General features: G+C 44.1%; 1 protein-coding gene across 1 annotated transcript in view; it reads right to left on the bottom strand.

Annotated features, from left to right (window-relative positions):
• The window catches only part of mgat5b (alpha-1,6-mannosylglycoprotein 6-beta-N-acetylglucosaminyltransferase B), a gene marked incomplete at both ends in the record, with an annotated part of 88,966 nt that overhangs the window by 38,081 nt on the left and 37,270 nt on the right, over nt 1-13,615 (bottom strand). Inside the window, one exon of the mRNA XM_083779981.1 lies at nt 5,862-6,031. Coding sequence (XP_083636107.1) covers nt 5,862-6,031 — 170 coding nt within the window. The remainder of the gene's footprint in view (nt 1-5,861; nt 6,032-13,615) is intronic.

The raw sequence follows: 13,615 nt of genomic DNA, 5'->3' as shown, positions 1-13,615 counted from the left end.
TTTCTCCCATGCTGCTATTTAATAGCTCATCAAAATTTAAACAACATTACAGAATGAAAAGATAAGACAGTTCCCACGTAAGCCCTAGCCTATATCAAGGGGCGAACCTCCTGCGCTGGAATTGAAGCTCACGGTTCTCGCTCAGCCTGCTGGCCCAGCAGATGTCGCTATTTCACCTTCTACTGGTCGCAATACATTATAATCTAGTCAATGAGGTTTTGGGCGGACTTTATACTTCATACTGACTTTTTACCTTAGTAAACCTTTTCATGAACACTTTGTTTTCAATCGCTAGTTTAAAATAATTTTTAAATCATCATGATACAGTATGCGTTTAGTACATTTTGGTGCCATTCATTTGGAAATTAATGATAAAATAAGGTATGTTTCTAGGGTGTCGACCTGTTCTACCAAGTGCCCTCACTTCGGTTGCAGCCATTAGCATTTCAATTTGCATTTCGGACCGGATATGGAAAGATTGCGGATTTGAAATGGCTGAATAACAGGCTTCAAAACGGGTCTGTAGAAACCAATGGCGTCACTTTGTCCATTTATTTTGTACAGTCTCTCTCTATGGCCTATATACTGTGGCACGTTGTGAGCTTGGGGATCTACTATTTTCACTAGTATAGAAAATTGAGAAGTTTGAGAAAATTAATCAAAAATTATAATTATTTTGGTAAATTATTATTTTGCTAAATTAGAAATAGCGAAAAGAGCTATACAGAATGGCACATGGCGGAGAAATGGCGCATTCATCTCCCATATCCTGTAAAAATGATCCAATTCAGTGAAATGGAGAAGAAATAGGTTGTTCCACAATCGCAACCTCATTCAGAGACACATTTTAGGTCAATTCTCATCATCTGATTGTCACCTGATGTGATTCAATATTTTGATCACCCCATGCAATCACAATCTACACTTCGTCATTTTGTCAAAGTGCCACGAGCTGCATCACATTGTGAACATTCGGGGGGCGGGCGCTATTTTCAAACCACCGTTTCCACTTTTCACCTCAAAGCAATGAAACAAAAGCACTTCAATGGAAAGGCTGGAGGAGAGAGAGAGAGAGAGAGAGAGAGAGAGAGAGAGAGAGAGAGAGAGAGAGAGAAAGAGAGAGAGAGAGCATCGTTGCTCGCAGGCACACAACCTGCAAACTGGCAGCATAATAAGCCTCACACTGATTTGTAGAGATCTGAAGGAAAATCAGCAGTGCTTTAAACTTGGTTTTGCTTACAGCCCAGAATGTGTCGAGAGTCTTACATCATCAGAGTGCACTGTTCAGGCTAGGTCATGGGATTACAGACTCGTTTGATCACACCTGATACTTGATTCAGGTGTGTGGTGTGTGTGTGTGTGCGTTACCGTGCATGTGTGTGTGTTACAGTGCATGTTAGTTGTTGACACATGCACAGTTGCACGCGGTCACTCACAATGTCACAATATTGGCTACACTCTGTATACTGACAGCTGAATGTTGTGTACTATGGGTGAACCTGAGAGATGTGTGTGTGTGTGTGTGTGTGTGTGTGTGTGTGTGTGTGTGTGTGTGTGTGTGTGTGTGTGTGTGTGTGTGTGTGTGTGTGTGTGTGTGTGTGTGTGTGTGTGTGTGCGTTAGAGAAACTTTATATATGAGAGAGACAGACAGACAGAGTGAGAGAGAGAGAGAGAGAGAGCGAGAGCGAGAGAGATGGATCTTAACGGACTTGGCCTACACCCCTTCAACCAAAAGTGTTGCCAAATCCTCCCACGCTTGTCCTTCCCATCTTTCATTTCCACTGTGTGTGCGTGCGTACCTGTGTGTGTATTGCATTCGGTGGGTGGACCAACAGAGATTCCTCTACACAAAGCATTGAAAGAGAAAAGCTGGTTGACGGTGGTAGTTGGATGGCAGGCAGGCAGAGAGAGAGAGCGCGAATGCATGCGAATGAGCTTGTCGACAGACAGAAATGGATGGCAGAGAGAGAGAGAGAGAGAGAGAGAGAGAGAGAGAGAGAGAGAGAGAGAGAGAGAGAGAGAGAGAGAGAGAGACAGAGAGAGAGCGTGCGTGCGCTGACAGGACCCTGACAGCCTGCCAGTCCCTTCTCTCTCATTTGCTCATGTTTCTCTCTCTGTCTCCGTGGTGCTGGTGAGCCATGCTCCGTTGCTGGCTAATTACCCACGTTTCACTGGGAGGAAACCAGGGGAGATCCCCAAGCGGAAGTGACAGCTGTCTGCTGTGCTCCTCTAAGGACAATCTCAACTCCTCTCTCCTCTCCTCTCCTCCTATCAGCACACTATGCCAGAGATGGCATCCCCCTCCCCGAGGCAAACAAACAAAAAATCTAATTAAGGAAGGGGACTTGCTTTCTGCCAAGTATTAATTCCACTGGTTCTTCCATACCCCATTCCATTCTTCCTAGTCCTGATACAACACACTCATACATGCACAATTGCACATTCATTCCCGGAGAAGGAACTGATCTCAGATAGATACCTACTGTAAAATCCTGAGTGCCCATTTAACTCTGAGATTGTAAAAAAGAAAAACAACAGTAAGCTCATTGAATGCAGATGAAAAAGCGGTTATCGGTGGTTAACTACAGCAAAACAACCGGTGTTCATAAAGAATATTACCTCGAAAGCACAATATTATATACTTTTCTTTTTCCCTAAAAATATGAATTATTCCAATTAAAAGATGAAGATGTTTGGCACAGATGTTTGGCAACCGACAGAGCCGCGTAACGACTTGTGGAATTAATATTTTTGGCAACGTGTGGGAGGAGCAGATATACTTCTTCCTCCCCTGTGTACTGTATATAAATATGAGCTGAGATAAAGCAGGGGCTGTGTACTGTATATAAATATGAGCTGAGATAAAGCAGGGGCTGTGTACTGTATATAAATATGAGCTGAGATAAAGCAGGGGCTGGTACTGTATATAAATATGAGCTGAGATAAAGCAGGGGCTGTGTACTGTATATAAATATGAGCCGAGATGAAGCAGGGGCAACATTAGCAGAGTATCTGCAATGTGGGTGTTCTTGATGCAAAAAAAAATACATTAATTTATCCATTTGTAACTCTGACAATGTAACATTTGTACACTCTTTATATAAATATAAAATGGAAAGAGGGAGAGAGTGCGGGTGAGAGATCTAGCCACGGGTCTAAGTGACTACTCGATGAAGCCGGCAGAGAGAGCGCATGTGGCAAATTAGAAGTAATTATGTGAAGCGAGCCAAGCGTTTGGCTTTCCAGGGCAGCTGCGCGCGTCGCTGGCTAATCTCTCCATCGGAGCAAAGCACTTAAACAGCGATAGCATGGCATGCAGTCCTCATTGAAACGACGGCATCTATAGCACAAGCAGAGCCGTGTTTCAGAGATTCGGGGCAGGGGAGATAGTAGGAAATGTAAATAGATACAAGCCTGAGGGGAAATCTGTGGAAGTGCAAGACACATAACGATCTGTCAACTTAATAGTGAGTGGGAAACAGAGTGAGTGAGTGAGGGAGAGAGAGAGAGATGGAGAGAAATGCTACCCTCTTCTATTCATTAACTGTCACAGAGAAAAAGGATTTAGGGGTGTTCGGTGTAAGTCATTTACCGGCCAATTTGAGGAGATGGGGTCATAAAAAAGTACACTGGGTGCCTTTTTTCTCGTGCTGCCCGCGTACGAGGAGGGGATGGAGTCCAAGTCTGATAAATCCAACTGGCTCCATTATATTTCCTCGGAGGCTGAATACTCCATTTCCTGATGAATGGAGACCGGCACAGGTTTAATGGTGTGCACTGCACATTCATATAGACACGCATATGGCCAGGAGATTTCTGCGCTCACATGCCCTCTCTGCCGTGACATATATTCTTAGAATACATGCATGTACCTGTACCTATACAGTACACTTGAAGCGTGTGCACGCGCACACTGCAGCAACGAGCTTCGGTCCGTGTTTCTCTGTAACATCTAATTTACATGTAATGCACATTAATGACGTTCCCAGAGAGAACATGTGGCGCCTCAATGCCGCGTTAAGCCAATTAGCGGGGTAAATAATAGCGTAGGCAGCAGAAACAGTGATCTCCCCTGCCTCCTCTTATCAGAGCAGCCTTTCCTCCCGGCTGAGACATCAGGTCAGAGAGCAGCTCGACTGTCGTCTCTCCGTGGCAGTTGTGAACGCAGGCACTCAATAAGAAGTCAACAGGTTCGCGCTCAGCCACTGGCACGCAATCACCGAAGAATCGTCTGGACATAATGTTTCTGGTCTCAGGTGGCGGCCATGACCAAAAGAGTATGACGGCGACAATGGGATGAGTTACTGTTAGGGTTCCATCCTATCCATTCATGCATGCAGTTTTAGTCTGAGACTGATCGATCTGTTCTCCGAGCAACTGTTGTCACGTCTGGCTAGCGTGGAAAAATCAATAGCCGTATCTTTGTCTGTCCGTCTGAATGACTGGAAGGCACTGTGCATGTGTGGTTGGGAGCCGTGTGTGCATGTGAGGGAATATCTGCAGGCGTGCGCGCGCACATGTGTGTGTGTGTGTGTGTGCACATATATTTGTGATGCCTGACCTAAAGCTTGTTATCACTGTGGGCTCAGTGAGCTGAAGCAGGGAGAGAGGGGCTGTCAAGGCCGGAGGCTCCTGTAGAAGCCCCGCCAGGGACAAAGGGATAGCTTATCTGTGTGTGTGGCCAAATGTGACCGCGCGCGCAGGCTGAAGCTCTGGGGAGGGAGCTCCCCGGCACTAGCCGAATAGCCTGTATATGCGTTTGCACATATACTGAGCCCGGAGAAGGAACTGATCTCAGGATATACTGTAAAATCCTGAGTGAACGATATTTCACTTCTTCTACTCAGGCTTTTGTGAACACCCTGGACAGTTTTTTAGTGGCTATAAACTCAGTCTTTCATTTTAGCTGCCCCGCCCTCTTCCTATACAAATCCATTATTCTAAATTAATTTTAACCATGATAGATTCATTGAACAAATCCACGTCCTTGTTTCTGACGACTGATATTGTCCTAATACAGTACGTAACTACGTACTGTAAGGTGCCCGACCCGTGTTTTTAATTTATTGTTAATTCGTTTTATGGATCCTTATTCTTCTTCTTTATTTCCCCCCAAAAATATGAAAAATAAAGGAAAAAAGTAATTGAAAAATCACGGGCACATCACATATTAGAAGGACAATATCAGTCACCAAAAACAAGGAAACTCCATTTGTTTGCATTTGTAAACTCCTGGAGACACAAATGGATACATTAATGCTAAGGATTTGACTGTGTGTATATACACTGTATAATGAAAAATAAACAGCAGTCTAGAGGCCTCATGTGTTCATAATAGAAAAGCCGAAATGATTCCACGGTCATGATATAAAGTAACTCTGAACGCTGTGAAAGAGGCTTCTCCATAGAGTAGCTGTCCATGGTGCTGAAAGAATACAGTCGCTGTGCTGTTGTCGTTTTATGAAACTCAAGTCAAATCCACTGAGAGCAAAAAAATGTGCAGCGCATTTCTATGGTCGAATCACAACAAACAGCATAACAATATGGTTCACACTCAGAACTCACACTTTGAAAACCAGAGAATATTTGTTTGTGTGTGTGTGTGTGTGTGTGTGTGTGTGTGTGTATGTATGTGTGCGTGCGTGCGTGCGTAACACTGTTGCCGTGTTCACTGTGTTTCTATTTGGAATTCAGCATCATGGTTAGAGAAACTATCCGAAATTTAGCCGGTTCAATCCTGTGAATGTGTCTAACAAGACATTGAATCATGCTCAGTCACTCTTGATAGCTAATTAGCCAATTGATTTAAACATGTAAATGAATATAAAGACAGCGAGCAATGTGTCAAACCACTACTTTACCCCTGCAGCTCCTTGAGAGAGACGGAGATCTTGAGGTTGTGTCCCAGCACGTGGAGAGTGGTGAGGATGTCAGCCCATTGGACCATCTCACCCAGAGGTCCTCCCTTCAGCACCTTGGGACTGAACACGTCGCCAGACTCCTCCGTGAGAAAACCCACATGGACCAGAATCTGCATGGTAAACACAGCATATCAGCATTGAATAAAAAAATCAGCCAGAGGAACCAACAGTTCAGGAGCTATGTGGCTCATACTGTTCAGGAGCCTTTGTTTCCTTAGCGAGGCAGCCTAATGTACTGCCTTCAATCCAACCCTTGACGCTTAGTACCAAGCAGACAGGCATTGCGTAACTTTGTTTTGTCTTTTCATGACTCAACTGCGACCTCCCAGACTCGGGGCGGACACTCTTAACCACAAGGGCACTGAGCTGGCCTAGAATTGAAGGGAGTCACATAGGGGAGAAAAGAGGAGTTGAGCTTGAGGTTTGGCTAGGTGTGACGAAAATAAGCAATACTAAAATGTGGAATACTCGCTGACAAATATTTCACATTTCAAACAATTCACTATTCATACAGGTTGATGTATTTATTCACAGCACAGAAGCTCTGAATCTTTTACCTTCTTCCAAATATAAATTACATCACTGTGTAATATTTAAGTGTGTGTGAACTGTGAATGTAAGGTAAGGTAAGGTAAGGTCATTTTATTTATAGAGCACCTTTCAAAACAGTTGTTACAAGGTGCTGTACAATAAAATAAAAGGAATAAAATAAGAACATTTCAATCAAAAGTAAACCAACAATGAAATAAGAAACAGAGCAGCAAAGACAGTACCTAGAAATAGATAAGATAAAACAATACATAGAAATCACTGGATGAATGTGAATGTAGTCATGACAGTAGTGATAACATTGAGGAAGAATATATTTACGGTGAATGAATCACACAGGGTGTTTAAAAAAGTGTTTATGGACTTCTAAGATTAGTGTTGTTGACTAGCTGGTGTAGTTTTGTGTACCTGTACAGCACTCCTGCAGGCTTAGAATTAGAATTGGTTTTAATGAGAACAAGCCATTGTTAACATCAGTCAATGCTTTGATTTCTGAGGTTGAAACAGTCGGTCTCCCTTGGTAAATACATTTATTTATATTAATTAATATTTGTGAAGGCAACATTCAGCCGTCCACATAGGCCCACATTTAGCTCCATTAGAGTGAGATGTTCTGCAAGGATCAGTGATTGTCACAATTAATGAGGAGTGACTCTGATGAAGATGAGATGAGAATGTAGTCACACCAAAGGAATGCACAAAGATATTTTCTTCCTCAAGCAACTCCTGGCATATAGTGGAAAAAATAAATTGACCTGCTGACAGCTAATTGGTATGCATAATGGTATAGGGTGCTTTTAATTGCTGATGGGATGGAATTACAGTTAACAGTTAAATGTATAATGAAATTAGATTGAGCCTCTGCAGAATACAGCCTTTCCCTTTTCCTCGCTTTTGCCTTTACTTAGAAAAAAAAAACTTGATGGTACAAATCTTCTGACACACTCCCTCCCAACTATAATACAGTATGCATACTCGCACAATGAGATTCACTACCACGCTAAATAACAGCGTGTGCAGTTCTGTTGCAAATTGACTGTAATATCAGTATTATTGGCAATAGACATGGTCCATCGCTGGATTACTTTGCAATGTGATCCAGCAACAGTTAAAGGGTAAGTAATCTAAACTTTTTAAGAACAGAAATGCATTGTTTCACTGCTATGCAAGCTTTCTGCTCTGGCAACAGTATAAAGCTCAGACATAGGAAAATATCTTTTCTGTATAGCAATCTCAGGGTGAACAGGCCCTACAGTGGCATGCAAAGTGTGTGTGCCCCCGTGTGTGTGTGTGCGTGTGTGTGTGTGTGTGTGTGTGTGTTTGTGTCAGTTCAGATCTACTTTGAGATAACGTTGAATCTCTGATATGGCAGTCAGTCTCGTACAGCATTATCTAAGGTGTGAAATCACAACAGCGAATTTGTAATATTTATAGAATGATTTGTACTTCCATATACATGTAATGTAGCTCAGAGTGTTTTACAAGCAAGTGTTTTATTGTTGAACCACAATAATTACAGTGCTGGCACGGTGGACGCCATTGGTGGCATTGCTCTGCAACTAGCATCTCAGGGGACACATAACACTATAATTACACACCTCATCTCAACTTCAGCGATGACACTTCACCGGGCTCCAGCCTGAAGGCTGATTCATACACACTGACTGAACGCATGACTGCATTGCTCAAACAAACATGGCGTTATTTTCAACTGAATTAAACTGAACACGCTGGTGATGAAGTCCCCGTCTGTCGGCGGCAGTAAACTGGGCAACAGATAAGACGGTGGTGGAGGGGAGGATGCTTCATGCTTCAGCCACAGACTCATTGTCCCGTGAAAAGTCTAAGCAATTCGATCCTTTTGTGTGGCCATTAACTACTTAAAGCTGCACTCTGTACCTTTCATTGTCTTACCCGATATTCAAACCTGGGTCCTGACATTTTTACCACTGAGCTAATAGAGCATGCCTGCAAGCTCAGGAGATAAAGTACATTTTGACTTTAGCAGTACTACTCGTCAACCAGCAGTGGTTGTACCACAGGAGGTAAATGTCACAAATTAGAGCAGGGAGACCAAGTACTGTCCAACCACTGCAGTGTTGTGAGTAATGTTATATATATATATCAAAAACCCTGAAGAAAACTATATTGTTGAAATGTTGGTTTCAATACAGAATACATCTATATTTCATCAGGGCTACAAGATGTGCAGCGTCCTCCTTTTTTCTGTTATATTGTATTAGAATACTCTACCATACATTCATCCAGCGGGGCAGCGGACTGACCTCATGCTTCCTTCTATGCATTCTTTTCACCTGACAGGGGGTAATTTACCCGGCCAGGGGGAGGTAGTTTAGAGACCAGGATTACTGCATGTTTTTTGTGAGGGTACCTACCTACCCTAGGGGACACGGGGAGAACATGCAAACTCCACACAGAAAGGCCCTTTCGCCAACCCCACATCAGGTAAGGGCACTGAACCATCCATCCATCTTCAACCGCTTATACGGTAGTCGGGTCGCGGGGGCAACAGCTCCACCAGAGAGCTCCAGACTTCCCTCTCCAGAGCAACATTAATAACTTCCTCCTGGGGGATCCCGAGACGTTCCAAGGCCAGTGAGTCGATGTGTTTCCTCCAACTGCACCTTGGTCTGCCCCGGGGTCTCTTCCCAGTGGGACGTGCCTCGAGGACCTCCCTAGGGAGACGCTCGAGAGGCATCCTAACCAGATGCCCGAACCACCTAAGCTGGCTTCTTTCCAGGCGAAGTAGCAGCGACTCTACTCGAGTCTCTCCCGTGTGACTGAACTTCTCTAAGGGAGATGCCAGCCACCCGTTGAAGGAAACTCATTTCGGCCACTTGTATTCGCAACCTTATTCTTACAGTCATGACCATAGGTGAGAGTAGGAACAAGAATTGCTCGGTAGACAGAGAGCTTTGCCTTCTGGCTCAACTCCCTTTTCGTGTGGTGCGGTACAGCGACCGCCTTTGCCGCTCCACCTACAGATTTGTCCAAATAATATTTTATTCACACACAGAAAAGTAGGCCTATATAGTGTAGCTGTAAAAGCCCTATTCCACAAATAGAAAAGAAAATGCTGATTTACAAGCTCAAAAATGCATCGCGACAGGTTGCTATTTTTGCCAAGGAAGACATGCCCGAAATAGGGACGCCAGGTTGAAAGTTACATAACAGACTGCTGTAAATGTTTCACTGTGGATAGATTGTAAATTGTCTACAATTGATACAGACAATAAGCCACTTTGATCTACTACTGGTTAAAGACATGTGCATGACACTTATATTTATTCATTGTTTATACATTATGCTAATGCCGTCAGTCCAAGTGTAGAGGATCAGGCCAGACTTAAAGTCCTCCAATTTACTTTTGTATATCCTTATATTTGATTATTGTAACCTTACTTCTTATTTTGTATCTGCGATTCTTGCCTTCTATATGGTCTTTTTCGATCAATGAATGTCTAGCCATGTCGACGTGGAAAATAATTTTTATCATGTCATGTGGCCATGTATAAACAAACCACGTTCAATCTGGCATCCCTGAGAGAGAGAGAGAGAGAGAGAGAGAGAGAGAGAGAGAGAGAGAGAGAGAGAGAGAGAGAGAGAGAGAGAGAGAGAGAGAGAGAGAGAGAGAGAGAGAGAGAGAGAGAGAGAGAGAGAGAGAGAGAGACAGAGACAGAGACAGAGACAGAGACAGAGACAGAGACAGAGACAGAGACAGAGACAGAGACAGAGACAGAGACAGAGACAGAGACAGAGACAGAGACAGAGACAGAGACAGAGACAGACAGACAGACAGACAGACAGACAGACAGACAGACAGACAGACAGTGACGTCATCTCTGTGGGGGCTGCGGGGCTTGAGCCCCCATGACGAATTCTTTCCAGTTCTGTCCAGTCTGCCATGAAACATCTGCTCTTGCTGAGCCTATTACTGTCAACTGATTATAGTTTTTGCTATTGCTCTCCGCCTATTTTCCAACAGGCATTCAGTCAGTCAGTCTGTCTCAGCATGGAGATGAGTCTACAGAGTGTAGTTAATGGACAGTGACCATTACTGTCAAGCAGTGACCATTACACTGAACACAGTTCTGCTCTCCATTGGGAACGTGAACAAGGAGCTTGGCATTTGGGAAAGGTGTCGTCTCTAGTGACAGATAGCTGGCTTTGATTCAGCAGCGATACTGCGTTGCTCGTTTGATAAAGATGGACCAATGACATCAGCGCTGAATCATGTGCATCTCCTGGATGGAGACCAGGGCACTGTTGGCCCAATTCCCAAAAAAAGCCATAATACAAAATGGACTACTATAACTCACTTTGACTCATTTTTATACAAGCCTTTGAAGTGGTGAGACACTTTTCAATTGGAGAGGGGATTTGAGGAGAAGTGTCTGGCCACAAATTGAATTATGTGGGTGGAAAGGAAGAAGACTGCAATAAATCTAGGCTTCCAAAGGCTGAGCTCTGAGGGTACTGACTGTCAAAGGGAATCCATGAGAGTGCCACCCCATTTCATACACACATGCCTTCCAGTGTATTGTACACACACACACACACACACACACACACACACACACACACACACACACACACACACACACACACACACACACACACACACACACACACACACACACACACTTATAAAATACATTATCAAGGACACAAATATTTTCAGTTGCTTCTGATATACCACGCACTCGAAACATCACGTGTCTCAGTGCTTGAGTCCAAACAAGCCCTAAATGTACAGAATATAGGCAACACATGAACTTATTCACAGCCAACATTGGTCACTTCAGTCTGTCATATTACCAACACCGAAAGTAAATCATGGGTACAAAAAACACCTTCTCCTCCAAATAGACCGACTGCCTATAATGGAGGACATTGAACAGTATGTTGCAAGCTGCTTTGCCTTACACTTGGACAACCCTATAATCCTCAAGCCTCTGACCACTAGCCTGTGGACATGGCCCAGGCTGCCAAATATAAAAACAATGAGCTGACACGTATAGCCCAGTTGTATAATGGTCTGTACTAATGGTTGATATTTTACTTGTTTAGTAAGGAAAGCTTCCTCTAAACTTGAATTAAAAGCACAGCCAACTTCCAATAGAAAAACCTCTCTGCTGTTCTCGTCAATTATAATGACATCTGGTGTATTTGCAGTTATATTTGCAAACATGGTTGGGTCATTGCATTGAAACATTTCTGGTTTCACACAGGATTTTTTGTGAAACGGAGGAATGAAACATAGGTGACACATCTTTGGCAATAATGTTCACAATTCTGTCATGCCTGGCTATATACAGTCCTTTGTAAATAGTCGTTTAATATATGAGACATAGATTCTATGGTCTGATGCTGTCCATGGTGTAGACAGTGAGGGTCATGATTATTGGGATACCAGATTGATAGATTCAGTTTGGTTGGCAGCACTTGAAGGCGTGCCTTTACTGTGAAAATGAGAATGTCCTCATCAATCGCTGCGTTTTTTAGAATTGAGTGGGACACGGAGTGATCAGCTGACTGGAGGCACGCAAGCTTCCCTTGCAGCCGTAGACCTGTCCAGCGCCGTTTTCTATGCTGCTCTATGAGCGCTAGAAGATGCGCAGTTGCGCACGCGCGCCGTTGTTAGGGAGCGCGCTTGTTGTTCCGTCGTCGCGGCTTACTGTTGCGCGAGCGTTGATTGACAGGTCAGTGATCACAGTTTCAGAGACGTGCACCCTCTCGTTGTCTGCTCCTTTCCACTCCAAAGAGACACCAGTCCAGTTACACAGATCGTTCAGATCAGGCTAGTCAGAGTTTACACCAATACCAGTTGCGTTGGTATCCAATTTACCACTGGGCTTCTTTTTGAACCCGAGGAAGCTGTCTCTCTAACAAGTCTCTTGTTAGTTAGTGGCGAGCTCTCTGACTGCCCGATCGTCACTGTTAAGCATGTTTAATAGGTGGGAAAGGCGTGTGGATATATATGTCCATTCAATGTTCGGTATCCCGAGCCCTCCCTCCCGTTTACTGTGGAATATGAAGTCCTGGGTTGTGTGTGTGCTCAGGCCAAACCATTCTCTCACTCGCTGTACAGTTTTGTTGTTCAAGTCATACAGTACCTTCTTTGGTATATGAACATTGGAAAATAGATGTTGTATTTTGGACAGGGCGACCTGCCCAATCGCTTCCAGCTTCATAACCAGTGGGAGAAGAGAGAAATGTATCAGGTCTAGCCTGGCCGTGTAATCTGCCGCAATCTCGTCCACTTGCGCTGCCCACTCCCCGGCGACATTAAATTTGTGTCCGAGGTAGCTGTAAGTTTCGTGGCGTGCATAGACTCCGATTGGTACATTGCTTATTGTGAATGATGGGATTTTGTCTGATTTGGCATGATACCAGCGATTACCTCCGCTCCTCCTCTCATAAAAGACTGCACATTTAGCTTGTTTCACCTGTAGTCCAGACCACTCTAAGAAGGAGTCAGTCCTGGAAAGCATGTCTTTTATTACTCCCTCGTGTCGGGAACATACGACCACGTCGTCTGCGTACCCCTGCACAGGGTTGGGGGAATACACGTTAGGCGCACACTGGCACATCCATTGATTGCCAGCACAAAGTTCACCGCGCTCCACGGGCAGCCTGTTTTTATGCCCAGTTGTAGGGGGATTGGGTCCGTGAGCCTTTTGCCACATATCACTTGGATAAATGAGTCCTTATAGACATCCTTGACTATGTCTATATACACCTGGGGCAGATGGATTTCCTCCAGGGATCTAAACATAATGTCGTGCGCCAGGGTTCCAAATGCGTCACGGAAATCTAAAAACACTGTGTAAAAGCGGGATGACTCGTGCTTAAAATCATCGATGCTGGTCTTAAGGCAAAAGGCATGTTCATTCATTCCTTGCCTCTCTATGTAGGCCTTTTGTGTTGTGGACAGAATATTATTTTCCACTAGCCATGGCAAGATGCGAGAGAGGAGGCATTTCATGAACACCTTGTACACAGTTGGGAGGAGGGATATGTCTCTCCATGTCGTCTGGGATGTTACCTTTTTTAGGTATTCTGTGAACGAGGGCACCTTTCCATGAGTCGGGTACTCTCTTGTTCTCCGGACATACATTAAA

The sequence above is a fragment of the Protomyctophum parallelum genome (assembly GCF_964188405.1).
Source record: "Protomyctophum parallelum genome assembly, chromosome: 13".
NCBI lineage: Eukaryota > Metazoa > Chordata > Actinopteri > Myctophiformes > Myctophidae > Protomyctophum > Protomyctophum parallelum.
Note: the sequence above shows the minus strand (reverse complement) of the source record. Positions and strands in the feature narration are given on the sequence as shown.